The sequence below is a fragment of the Myotis yumanensis genome, unplaced genomic scaffold, assembly GCF_028538775.1.
Source record: "Myotis yumanensis isolate MYYU_CA2020_CCGP unplaced genomic scaffold, mMyoYum1.0.hap1 SCAF_13, whole genome shotgun sequence".
Lineage (NCBI taxonomy): Eukaryota > Metazoa > Chordata > Mammalia > Chiroptera > Vespertilionidae > Myotis > Myotis yumanensis.
This window is the reverse complement of record NW_027223764.1, coordinates 16,552,272-16,564,767: the sequence shown is the minus strand read 5'-3', so window position 1 is coordinate 16,564,767 and position 12,496 is coordinate 16,552,272. Positions and strand designations below refer to the sequence as shown.

The window sequence follows — 12,496 nt, the reverse complement described above, 5'->3', positions numbered from 1 at the left end:
CATCTGAGCGGCGCTCCCACTGTGTGAGCTCACTGACCACCAGGGGGCAGCTCCTGTGTTGAGCATCTGCTCCCTGGTGGTCAGTGCGCATCACAGCAACCAGTTGACCTGTGGCTTGGTCGTTCAGTCACTTAGGATTTTATATATATAGATGCCTTAGAATCACTTAGACATATTTGATACCTAGCGGATGGTAGGTATAAGAATGAATTAGTATCTACACCAGGGCTTAGCAAAGTTTTTCTTAAAGGTCCAGATAGTAAATAATTTAGGCTTGTGGTCTATATAGCCTGTCCTAACTACTCAACTCTGTTACAGCCTGGAAGCAGCCATAAACACTATGTACATGAATGGGCATGGCTGTGTTCCAATAAAGCTTTAGTTTATACAAATAGGCACAGCCTGTGAGCTGTAACTTATCCATGATCTAGACTAGTCTCTGACATGGACACTGCAAGGGTAAAGAACAGCTTTTCAGTTAGAGGAATTGTTTTAATAGGTGATCAGAGTACTATTTTATGTTATTTTTTTATTTATTATTGATTTCAGAGAGAAAGGGAAAGGGAGAGAGAAACGGAAACTTCAGTGAGAGAGAATCATTGATCAGCTGCCTCCTGCATGCCCCCACTGGGGAATTGAGCCCACAACCCGGGCATGTGCCCTTGACTGGAATCAATCCTGGGACCCTTCAATCCGTGGGCCAACACTATCCACTGAGCCAAACCAGCTAGGGCCAGAGTACTATTTTTATGATAGGTGATAAATGTGTGGTCATCTTGGTATGTTTTAATATCTGGTTGCCTCAGATCTATTGTCTCTTGCTTGTCCTTAATCACTTGGTATTTTGTAGCTCAGCCATCTCTCTGATTCTAAGAAAACCTTCAATCCTGAAGCCTTCAAGCCAGGAAACACTCACAAGTGTCGAATCATCAACTACAGCCAAATGGACGAACTGGCTTTGCTCTCTCTGCGGACGTAAGTGTCATCAGCACAGGGAGTGGGGGAGGGGGGGGGCGGGGGGGGGGGAGGGGCAGTGTAGAGGTATGTTCTATGCATTCACATTTTCTCCTGGCCTTGCTTGGTGAAGGTTCCTTTGTTGCCCACATGATTTTAGTAGCCCTGAATTTTAGGTAACCTCTGCTCTAGTTTATTTAATCTTGTATTTTCCTTTTGTTCTAGGTCTATTATTGAAGCTCAGTTCCTTGGATATCATGACATCAAACCTGGGGCATTGGTAAAGGTAAGATCTCAAGCATATAGATATTCGTCCAGCTTCAGACATTGTTTATTTCACAGGTTAACCGTCAGCTATTTGTCCTCATGTGAACACATTTAAAGTCACATTCCTTGCTTCTGCCTGCTAACTGGAATTTCTTTTTCTTCCCTTGGGTAACTCATCATTTATTTCAAGGTAAAGTCTTACTAATGCCACCCAACTACAGAAGCAGTAGGTCAAAACCCTGGAATTTAACAGTGTTTATTAGACCCGGTCAAAAGTTAGTTCTGTGATTATTGAGCTACCGGGGATATGGGTAAGAAGCCATTTCCAGTTGCCTCTCCTGTTCCATTTGAGCAGCTCCCCTTTATTTTATTTTATCTTTTAACTGTGTCCACTTTTTAAAAAATATACTTTTATTGATTTCAGAGGGGGAGAGAGAGAGAGAGAAAGAGAGAGAGACCGAGACCCAGTTAACTCAGGAGCCTGGTCTTTGAAAGAGGTGTGATATGCTTTGTTGTAAGAGGTGGAGGAAAGATCATTCTTGAGGCGTGGCATCTTTTCTTGTTACTCCCTAGGGCACAGTGCTGACCATAAAGCCATATGGGATGTTGGTGAAGGTGAGTGAGCAGATCAGGGGCTTGGTACCTCCCATGCACCTGGCCGACATCCCGATGAAGAATCCAGAGAAGAAGTACCACATCGGGGACGAAGTCACATGCCGGGTGAGCCTTCTGATGGGTGTCTGTTGGGGTTTTGGCCATATGGGAAGAGAGCAATGCTTTTCAGATGAAGTTTTTGCCCTTTTCCACAAAATGACCATGTAATGTCTGCAGTGTTGTGCCTGGCATTGGGAAGGGAAAACTGGCTTTCTGTTCTGTGATTATATCTCAGCAAGGGGAGGTAAGGGTGGGCTGGGACAGCAAGAATCATTGATGATAGCATTAGCAGCTACCATATAACATGTATTTTGTGCCAGTTGCTGTTCTAGGGACATGAAATTTATTATTTCATTTAATCTTTAAAACAACCCTGTAAAGTAAGTATTGTTACCTTCATTTTGCAGGTGGGGAAATTAAAGTTTAGGAAAGCCAAATATTTTGCCGAAAGTCACACAGCTAATAAATGGCAGAACAGTTTTCAAATTTAGCTCTATGTAACAGTAATGTATTCGCGCTTTATAGCAGAGGTGGGGCTTGAATTAGAAAGGATGGTAGGATTTGGAAGGTTGAGGAGGAACAAGGGGTGTGTCAGGCACAGACGTAGCCCAGCCCAGACTGTCAAAACTGAGTGGTTTATTACAAAGGCTTGAATCCCAAGTTTCACAAAATTAAATGGCTTGAATTTCAAAGGCTTGAATCCCAAGAGAAGCTTCACAAAGTTAAAAAAGATTAAATGTGATAGTACACAGTACTTTTCATTGTTTTCATTTTATTCCATTACTTATTTTCATTTTATTTCATTACAGTGTTTTCATTTTATTTCATTACCATTGAGTCAACAAAGCGATTGATTACCCATTGGCACAATGTTTTATAGTTGTGGGGTCAGGAGGCTTAGAAGTGGAGGAATTTCTCTGCCCTTAAGGAGATGGTTTTCTGAAGGATGAGAGTTGGTTGGACTCTCAGTCTTAGTTTCTAGCTAATATATAGTAGTATTGAGATGGTAAATTGGTTCAGTTATTCAATCAGACAAGATGCTAGTGGTCTAGGAAGTAGCTAAGGCAGGTAGAAGTAACTGACACGGGACTCTGAAGGTGCAGTGAGATGATGAGTGTTGCTACAGTTCCAGGAGGGAGCTTATCGGAGGAAGTACATTTGAAATAGAGATGATTACTCCTTAGATAGTCAACAGGAACCAGGGAGGGTCTGCAGCTGAGATTATTATAGGGAAAGAGAGAGAAGGTTCTTAGGAACGACCATGGCCTTTGGGTTCAGGGGTTGCAGAGACCAGCTCTCTTGATAACTGGTAACTTGATGACAGCCAGTATCCTTTCCCTAGGTTTTGCTTTGTGACCCTGAAGCCAAGAAGCTGATGATGACCCTGAAGAAAACCCTGGTTGAGTCCAAACTACCTGCCATTACCTGTTATGACGACACTAAGCCTGGTCTGCAGACACATGGCTTCATCCTCAGGGTCAAGGACTACGGCTGCATTGTCAAGTTCTACAATGATGTGCAGGGACTGGTACCCAAGCATGAGCTCAGTGCTGAGTATGTCCCTGACCCAGAGAGGGTCTTTTACACTGGCCAGGTAATACTCTTCCCTGGCGGGCCCCTACCCTTAGTGACCCCATGAACACAGATTTAAAGGAGTAGCATGGAGAACTATTTTTTAAGGGATGAGGAAAAGAGCATGTGGGGCACTGGGCCTGAGCCAGCTTGGTGTAGGAGATGGGAACAGAACAGAGAGAAACCCTCAAGGGGCTTCATTGGATGCTGGCAAACGAATGGACCACCAGGGGGCAGTGCCATAAAACCAGTGAACCTGGGTCTGTCTGGGAAAAATAATTTTTTAAAACTTGGGGTTATACCAAAGATTTATTCATGTCTTCTTTACCCAAAAGCTGACTCGGGGGGTGTTCTGTATAGCTCTTTTCACTGCGTTCTGAACTGATCTAGGACCTGGGTGGCTCTCCCAAGGCCCCTGCAGCGCTGGTGGAGGGCCTCTCTCCAGGTCCAGACAGGCCCGTTGGGAGGAGTTAGCCAACCAGGTGTGGTTTCTCTCCAGGTGGTGAAGGTTGCGGTGCTGAACTGTGAGCCATCCAAAGAGAGGATGCTCTTGTCCTTCAGGCTGTTGAGTGACCCAAAGAAAGAGCATGTGGGACAAAGTCAGAAGAAAAGAAAAGCCGTTAACGTTGGGCAGGTACCCAGACTTCTCCAGACAAGTTATTCTAGTTTCTGGTTGCTGAGAGCAGGGTGCCACTGACACATGGGATACTGAAACCGCTGGAGGGGAAAGATTGAGGTAGTTAGCTAAGATCCTGGGGCCAGAGGAAATTGAGGTTTTTGTGGGAGAACCTCATATGTTTTTTCCTTTGTCTCAGAGCAAATGGAAGCTGTCCAGGAAAGGAAAGTTGTGTCATGGTGTGGCTTTTTGGCCTTGTACTGCTGCCTTCTTTCCTCTCTGGTCTCTAGGGCCGTCCTGCAAGACTGTCTTTGCTCTGGGACCCTGAGGAGGGACTTGGGAGAGGAATGATATCACACAAATGGGTCCTGATGTGTGTGCATGTGCGTGTGCGGGCTTCCTGGGTCTTTGGGGATAATGGTGTGGGGTGTGGAACACAGCTTCTCTGATCTTGACCTTTCTATGGTTCCTGGTGCTGGAATTTGATGCCTCTGATCGCTGCCTGGCCCAGACGAGGCTGCTCTCTGTGCACAAGACAAGTGCTGTTTTTTTGTCTTTCTTCCCTGGTAGTTGGTGGATGTGAAGGTTTTAGAGAAGACTAAGGACGGGCTGGAGGTGACTGTCCTGCCCCACAACATCCCTGCTTTCCTTCCCACGTCGCATCTGTCAGACCACGTCGCCAATGGCCCCCTGTTACATCACTGGCTCCAGGCTGGTGACACCCTTCACAGAGTCCTGTGTCTGAGTCAGAGTGAGGGACATGTTGTATCCTTTACTGGTATCTGGGGAGCCATGGAAGGTTGTGGGGGAGGACATGGGTACTCTCGGGGGGGAAACTGGGTTGGGCTGTGCTCTTAGCTGGAAACTCCATGGAAAAAGTAGGCCATTTGACTACAGAAATACTTCCATAAAACCAAACCAGTGAACAAGCCTGCACTTTCCCTGTATTTCCCTGGTGGAAAGTAAGAGTAGGGTGCCAATCCTGCCTGCAAATGCTGGTGGTCAGGGCGAAGTGGGAGTCCAGGGGTGGAGGAGGCAGTGTGGCCTGCCATGCCCAGCGGGGTATTTCCAGTATCTCACTGGCCTTGGCAGGGCACTTGAGTTGGAATAATTAAGGTAGTTGCTGTCCATCTTTTTTCCCCTCCCCCCAAAGGGATTTGGGGCTCAGAATATTCCCTTTGACCTTGGGATGGGTGTTTTGAAGGAGAACATTGCCTCTTTTTTCACAGAACATAAAATCTGCTTGAGGTGAAGCGAGGCAGAGGAGGTGAGGTAGGGTGGTTAGTGTGAGGTCGGTGGAGAATTGTGTCATGGCCAGTCTAGCTGCCAAGCCACAGGAAAGAGCCATTCCCATTTTGGTCTCCCCCAGTAATCTGGAGGCGAGTTAAGGAGAAGAATAGCACAGGGATGCTCAAACTTTTTTTTTTTTTTTTTTTAATTAAATCTTTATTGTTCAGATTATTACATTTGTTCCTCTTTTTTCCCCCCATAACTCCCCTCCTTCCAGCTCCCACCCCACCCTCCACCCTCACTCCCCACCCACTGTGTTCATCCATAGGTGCATGATTTTTGTCCAGTCACTTCCCGAATCTCCCACACCCCTTTTTCCCCCAAGAATAGTCAGTCTATTCCCTTTCTATGTCCCTGATTCTATTATAATCACCAGTTCATTCTGTACATCAGGTTATTTATTCACTTGATTCTTAGATTCATTTGTTGATAGATGCATGTTTGTTGTTCATAATTTGTATCTTTACCTTTTTCTTCTTCTTCCTCTTCTTAAAGGATACCTTTCAGCATTTCATATAATACTGGTTTGGCGGTGATGAACTCCTTTAGCTTTTCCTTATCTGTGAAGCTCTTTATCTGACCTTCAATTCTGAATGATAGCTTTGCTGGATAAAGTAATCTTGGTTGTAGGTTCTTGGTATTCAGCACTTTGAATATTTCTTGCCATTCCCTTCTGGCCTGCAAAGTTTCTGTTGAGAAATCAGCTGACAGTCGTATGGGTATTCCCTTGTAGGTAATTGAGCCTCTTTCTCTTGCTGCTTTTAAGATTTTCTCTTTGTCTTTTGCTCTTGGCATTTTAATGATGATGTGTCTTGGTGTGGTCCTCTTTGGATTCCTTTTGTTTGGGGTTCTCTGCGCTTCTTGGACCTGTAAGTCCATTTCTTTCTCCAGGTGGGGGAAGTTTTCTGCCATTATTTCTTGAAATAGGTTTTCAATATCTTGCTGTCTCTCATCTTCTGGCACTCCAATGACTCTGATATTAGACCGCTTAAAGCTGTCCCAGAGGCTCCTTACACTATCTTCACACTTTCGGATTCTTTTTTCATTTTGCTTTTCCAATTGGGTGTTTTTTGTCGAATCTTTGGTTTGATTCTTGTACTCCTCTGGTCTGCTATTGGGTATAATATTCTTTATTTCAGTCCGTGTATGCTTACTTTCTAATTTCTTTATCGTAGCATCGAGGGTCTCATTAGTTTTCGTGAGGCTCTGCACAAATTTATGGCAAGCCCTCAAAATTGCGATTCTTAGCTCCATATCCTCCATTTCTGTCATGTTTCTTTGTCTCCGCATCTTTTATGCTTTCTTGGTGCACCCCCTTGTGGTCTCTGTGCGCAGTCTTGTTCTAGCCAAGCCTTAATTGTTGTAGTTAACACTAGAGGGATTTGACCCCCAGGCCGGCTGGCTGTAGGAATCAGCTGTATGGAAAACGTCTGCCTTCTGGGGAGGCGCTAATCCAGCCTTTGCCTGAGGCGATCGGCAAATGGCTGTGCGCAGGCTTTGGGCGGGGCGGGATCAACAGGGCGGGCGGAGGGAGCAGTTATGGCCACGCTCAGTCCCGTTCCCAGAGGCTCTGCTTCTCAGAACCCCGGCAGCCACTGCAAACCTCGGAGAGAAAGCTGCCCTCAGGTTCCAACTGATGCCGGATAATCCCGCTTCTCCCGTTTGAGTCTGGGTCCCTAGAGACTCGCCCGGATCTGGAGCCCAGAGTCTGAGACTCACTCCCGACCGAAAACGACAACCGCGCCCTCAGCCACCAGCCCGCTTTGCGCGCGCACCTCGGTACCTTTGTATTTTCCACACTGCGCCGCCTCTGAGCCTCGATTTGCTGTTCTCTTTCCTTCTAGTTGTAGAGTCTCTCTTCAGCCAGCCTTCCTGTGGTTCTGGGTGATGTCCGTTCAGTCTTTTAGTTGTATTTTTGAAATGGTTGTTTGCGGCAGCGGTCTCCGGTGTTTACCTACGCCGCCATCTTGGTCTCCCGGGATGCTCAAACTTGACGGCATCAGAATCATGTGGAGAGCCTGTTCAGACAGCTTGCTGGGTCCCCCTCAGAGTTTCTGATTCCTAGGTCTGGGGTGACGCTTAAGAATTTGCATTTCTAACAAGTTCCAGGTGCTGTTGCTGCTGCTGGTCTGCACACATAGAGAATCACGCTAGTAGCGGAGGGCGCATAGGGGAGAAGGATGGGAAAGACGGATATTTCATCTGCCCTTTCTGGAATATTCCTTGATGAAGCACCACTAGCTCCTTTGTAGGAAGCCAGCTTTGGTCTCCACAGTAGAGGGAGGCCAGGATCCCAAGACCTTCTCAGAAATCCATCCTGGAATGCTGCTCATTGGCTTTGTGAAGAGCATCAAGGACTACGGTGTGTTCGTCCAGTTCCCCTCAGGCCTTAGCGGACTGGCCCCCAAAGCTGTAAGTTCAGCTCCATGCGCAAGGGCACAGGGTCATGGAACCTGGGGTTGATGGGAAGGAGCAAGACATTCCCTTGAAAGATTTTCAGGGCCATGGCATGGAGGCGCTTGGCTCTGGGAGCGGGGCTCAGGTTCAGTCCGGGCTCCTATTGCCCAGCTGTGTCCTCCTGGAGGAAGGAATACCTTTCACTTCACAGCAGTGGGTAGATGGGCAGAGGCCCAGTATCCAGTGTAAGGATACTGAACTTGTTTTTATACTCTCGGCATGTTAGTCGGGGAAATCAATTTTCCTGAGCAGCCGAGTACAGGTGTTACAGCCTGCTGGGGTTTTTGAGGTGTTATGGTACCAGAATACCCTTGGCATTATCCCCATCCTTAACCACCATGTCTTTGAATTTTAAACTTTTCTAACTGGAAAAGAATCCTAGGGATCCCGTGGTTGAACCCCTCAGGCCTGCTGAATAAACTGAGCCAGAGCGGGGAGGAGTCTTACCAGAGTCCGTGTAACACAGTGATGAGCATATGGCTTGTAGCTCATTTCTGCCACAGATAATTCGTAAATATTTCTTCCCTTCCATAGATTTGTCTTTCTGTTATTTTGTCTGGGAAAATCACATTTGCATCTCCTGCCAGAACAGTTTAAAAAATGGGAGCAGAGGGGTGGACCCCAGAAACATACATAGTGAAGGGAGGAGGGCTGTCATTGGATGTTAGAGACATGGGCAGCGTGGGGGCACCCTGGCTTGCCCCTGATGTGCCTTCTTGGCTGGATGCTCTCCGGGAGGTTGTGTTGAGCAGCCTGGGCCTCTCCTGTTTTTATGGAAGGGCAGTGGAGCTGCACTCAGAGGGCCGGGGGCAATGTCCTGGGTCCTATGTGCCCTCCCCATCTCTCAGACTCCTTTCTGGGTACATTAACTGGATTGTCTTAATAGAGACTTCTTTTCCTTTTTAAATTTTCTGCCCATTCCTTTTAGATCATGAGTGACAAATTTGTGACCTCCACAAGTGACCACTTCGTCGAGGGGCAGACGGTGGTTGCAAAGGTGACCAACGTGGACGAGGAGAAGCAGCGGATGCTGCTGTCGCTGCGGCTGTCGGACTGCACTCTGGGAGACCTGGCTACCACCAGCCTCCTCCTCCTGAGCCAGTGCCTGGAGGAGCGGCAGGGCGTGCGCAGCCTCATGAGCAACCGAGGTGGGAGCAGGAGGGAAGAGGTTGAGGGTCAGGGATGGAGAGCATGTCTTATAACTTATGCCCGTCTGTTCCCTGAAAAGTTGGGCTTCCCAGATACTGAAAAAATTTTTGGTAAACTTTTCAAAATGGGTGTATGACATAAAGTGCACAAATCCTTTAGGGTACAGCTCAGTAAATGTGTATAAAATCAACACCCCTGTTTAACCACCACCCAGCTTCAGGTAAAGTTCATTACCAGCATCCCAGAAGTCCCCCTGTGTTCCTGCCCAGTCCAGAGCCAAAATTTTCCTTAGTTCTGTGGCCTCAGGTTTGCATGTGTTGTGAATCCATTTACCTCTTCACTTTTTGTTCCGTTTTCAACAAATATATAGTGGATGATAAACTGGAAAGGGACCCGCTAGAACACTTTGTGAGGGGTTATTCCGACCCTCCTAAGCTTTGAACCATTGTGTCAGATTGTTGGAACCCTTTTCGGGATTCAGGAATAAGAAGCTTGAGAGGGTAGATTCTAAATAGAAAGAATGAAAATTCAGAAACCAAAGGAAAGCATGTGTTACTGGCATTTGCTGGCTATATTCATGAATCGTGGCCAGGTAGGATTAGCAAGAGGCAGAGGTGTCTCCCTTTATGATAGGACTTTTCATGGGTATGGGACAATTTTACTAAAAGTGATTTTACCTTCACTGTGGTTCCAGCACTCCACTGTCGCTCTGTAGTAGCACATTTCTGAAGGAAAAGAATGTTAAGAATGTTTCTGCTTGCTAATTCCTGTTTCCTTTGGGTCTCTGGTAGACTCTGTGTTGATCCAGACGCTGGCTGAGATGACCCCAGGGATGGTCCTTGACCTAGAGGTGCAAGAGGTGTTGGAAGATGGCTCTGTGGTGTTCAGTGAGGGCCCAGTGCCTGGTCTGGTCCTGAGAGCCAGCAAATACCATCGGGCAGGTGAGTGCTTCGGTTTTGCCCACCATGGTTGGTGAGGGAAACCCTTTGCCCCTTGCTTCCTCTCCTGGATTCAGAATTTCCAAATATATAGGGTAGATGAGCTGATGCGGTAGAAACTTGTGGTATGCAATCAGGACAACGGACAGCAGGGCTCTTGGAGAGATGCTGTCTCCCTCCCCCCTGCTCCAGGGGGTGATCATGTTGTGTTTGGTTCTGCACTGTAGGGCAGGAGGTGGAATCTGGGCAGAAAAAGAAGGCTGTGATCTTGAATGTTGACATGTTGAAGTTGGAAGTACATGTTTCCCTTTGCCACGATTTGGTGAATAGGAAAGCTAAAAAGGTAAGCTTGCTGATGACTTTCATTTCCATGATTTTGAAGGCATTATATGCCCCTTCAATCCCACATACTTTGTTCCGGGATTCTGACACAAATGCTTGGAGGTAGGGTGGATTTATCTGCATCATTCCCACCCAGTTTATACCTTTCATCCCCGTGTAGTTATTAATAGCTCAGACTTTCGGGTTCAGATGATAAGTTTTATGGTCACCTGTTTTAAGGGCCAAGCAGGTTATGTAAATGAGGGAAGTGAGCCAGGTGGGTGGGTTATAGGGAGTGGTAGCAGTAAGTGCTGACAGCCTGCAGCCCGCTGAGGGACAGAGACCATTCGTTTCTATTTGGTTGTTGTCAGGTGGGAACATCTGGGTCTGGTGTTGCTGTCTCTGATTTTTTAAAATATAAATAAAGAGAAGGCAGAATTTGGATTTTTATTTGAAATAAGAGTGGGAAAGGTTGAAAACCATGTTTTAAAAACATCGTATGACCCAAACAAAACATGTCTGTGGGTAGTTCTGACCTCCAGGCTGCTCATCGACACCCTCTTCTGATACTTTTGTGTGAGAGAAGAATGGGTTCAAGGAAAATCTCAAAATTAGTAGTATTTTTCTCTGGATGACATATATTTGGTCATTGTCTAAAGTTTTAAGCACCCAGTTGCGTAGGGTATGGTGCAGAGAATTACATACATATAATCCTTAACCTCTAGTTACTTGTAAGTTTGAGACTTTGAAAGACAAAGAGAAATAGAAAGCAATACTAACCCCTCAGTAAGTGTCTTTGCAGGTCCTTGTTCCATTTTATCCAAGTGAAGCTGGTGCACTTGGATGCACAGTTTGGACATGAGCACAGTTTGGATTTGGGGGCAAGATAGACTGAATGGCTTGCACATAGTAAGCTCTTAGGAGTGACTCTATTTGTTGAGTGAAAAAGTAAAAAATTGGGGGAGAGCTGTAGAACTAAGAGAGTAGGAGCCAGTGTCTTAGAACTGGAGAATAAGTAGAAATCACCTGCTGATTCCACTAGTTCTAGGGTAAAACAGAAGCTAACGCCAGATGATTCTGATCTAGCCTTGGGTCCCTGGACTCCAGGCTCTTCCCAGCCCCACCCACTGTATTATAGCCCGGTGGGTGATGAACAGGTCCTGTGCTCTGTACGAAGTGGGAATGGTGGGTTTCCTCTGTTTTCCAGCTGAAGAAAGGCAGTGAACACCAGGCGATTGTGCAGCACTTGGAGGAGTCCTTTGCCGTTGCTTCCTTGGTCGAGACTGGCCACCTGGCAGCTTTCTCTCTGACCTCTCATCTCAATGACACATTCCGCTTTGACTCGGAGAAGTTGCAAGTGGGACAGGGTGTCTCCCTAACTCTCAAGACCACGGAACCCGGAGTGACTGGCCTTCTTTTGGCTGTTGAGGGACCAGCTGCTAAGAGGACAATGAGACAGACCCGGAAGGACTCTGAGACGGTCGACGAGGATGATGAAGGGGATCCGTCCATGGTTGTAGGGACTAAAAAGAAGCACACCCTCTCCATTGGGGACATGGTCACGGGGACTGTCAAGTCCATTAAGCCCACCCATGTGGTTGTGACCCTGGAAAATGGCATCATTGGCTGTATCCATGCCTCCCACATTCTAGATGACGTTCCAGAGGGCACATCTCCTACTGCCAGGCTGAAGGTTGGGAAGAAGGTCACTGCCCGTGTGATTGGAGGGCGAGACGTGAAGACGTCCAAGTATGGAGGCTTTTGGGGATGAGCGGTTTCGGGGGGAAGATTGTAATTGTGGGAGAAGGAATGGAAACAGGTAGGTTTCCAAAAGTTGCATAGGAATCAGATTTTTTTTTTCAGTTAACAAAAACATTCACCAAAGAATCCTTTTATATGCCTTTTTAAAATTTTAATGGTATAGTGGTCAGGAGCATCGGTCTAGAATCAGATCTAGTTTCAGACTTACCATTTAAGATTATGTGTCCAGGAGATAAGTAGATACTTCACTCTCTGAGTTTTATTTTCTTAATTTGTAAAGTGAGAGTAAGGGTAGTGACTACCTTGTAAGGATGTTGTGAAGACTGAGAGAGCAGCTAGTACGTATCGTGCCTAGCATCAGCAGTTATTATAATTCATCCCGCCCTGCATCCATTAGTTATATTCATTTACTTTAAATCTTGTCACAATATGTTATTGTAGCAGAAATCCTTGCTATAATAAGGAAAGCAAAAAAAGACTTCAACTTCTAGCTAATAACTTGCATAGTAATTTCAGT

The 12,496-nt window shown here is 46.4% G+C and overlaps 1 protein-coding gene across 2 annotated transcripts in view; it reads left to right on the top strand.

The window, feature by feature from the left end:
• The window catches only part of PDCD11 (programmed cell death 11), a 40,002-nt gene that overhangs the window by 13,454 nt on the left and 14,052 nt on the right, over positions 1-12,496 (top strand). For both annotated transcript variants that reach the window (XM_070432358.1, XM_070432357.1), the window contains exons 10-20: positions 851-975; positions 1,180-1,240; positions 1,795-1,941; positions 3,218-3,469; positions 3,947-4,081; positions 4,634-4,828; positions 7,595-7,765; positions 8,739-8,958; positions 9,751-9,900; positions 10,125-10,240; positions 11,426-11,967. In XM_070432358.1, coding sequence (XP_070288459.1) covers positions 851-975; positions 1,180-1,240; positions 1,795-1,941; positions 3,218-3,469; positions 3,947-4,081; positions 4,634-4,828; positions 7,595-7,765; positions 8,739-8,958; positions 9,751-9,900; positions 10,125-10,240; positions 11,426-11,967 — 2,114 coding nt within the window. The remainder of the gene's footprint in view (positions 1-850; positions 976-1,179; positions 1,241-1,794; positions 1,942-3,217; positions 3,470-3,946; positions 4,082-4,633; positions 4,829-7,594; positions 7,766-8,738; positions 8,959-9,750; positions 9,901-10,124; positions 10,241-11,425; positions 11,968-12,496) is intronic.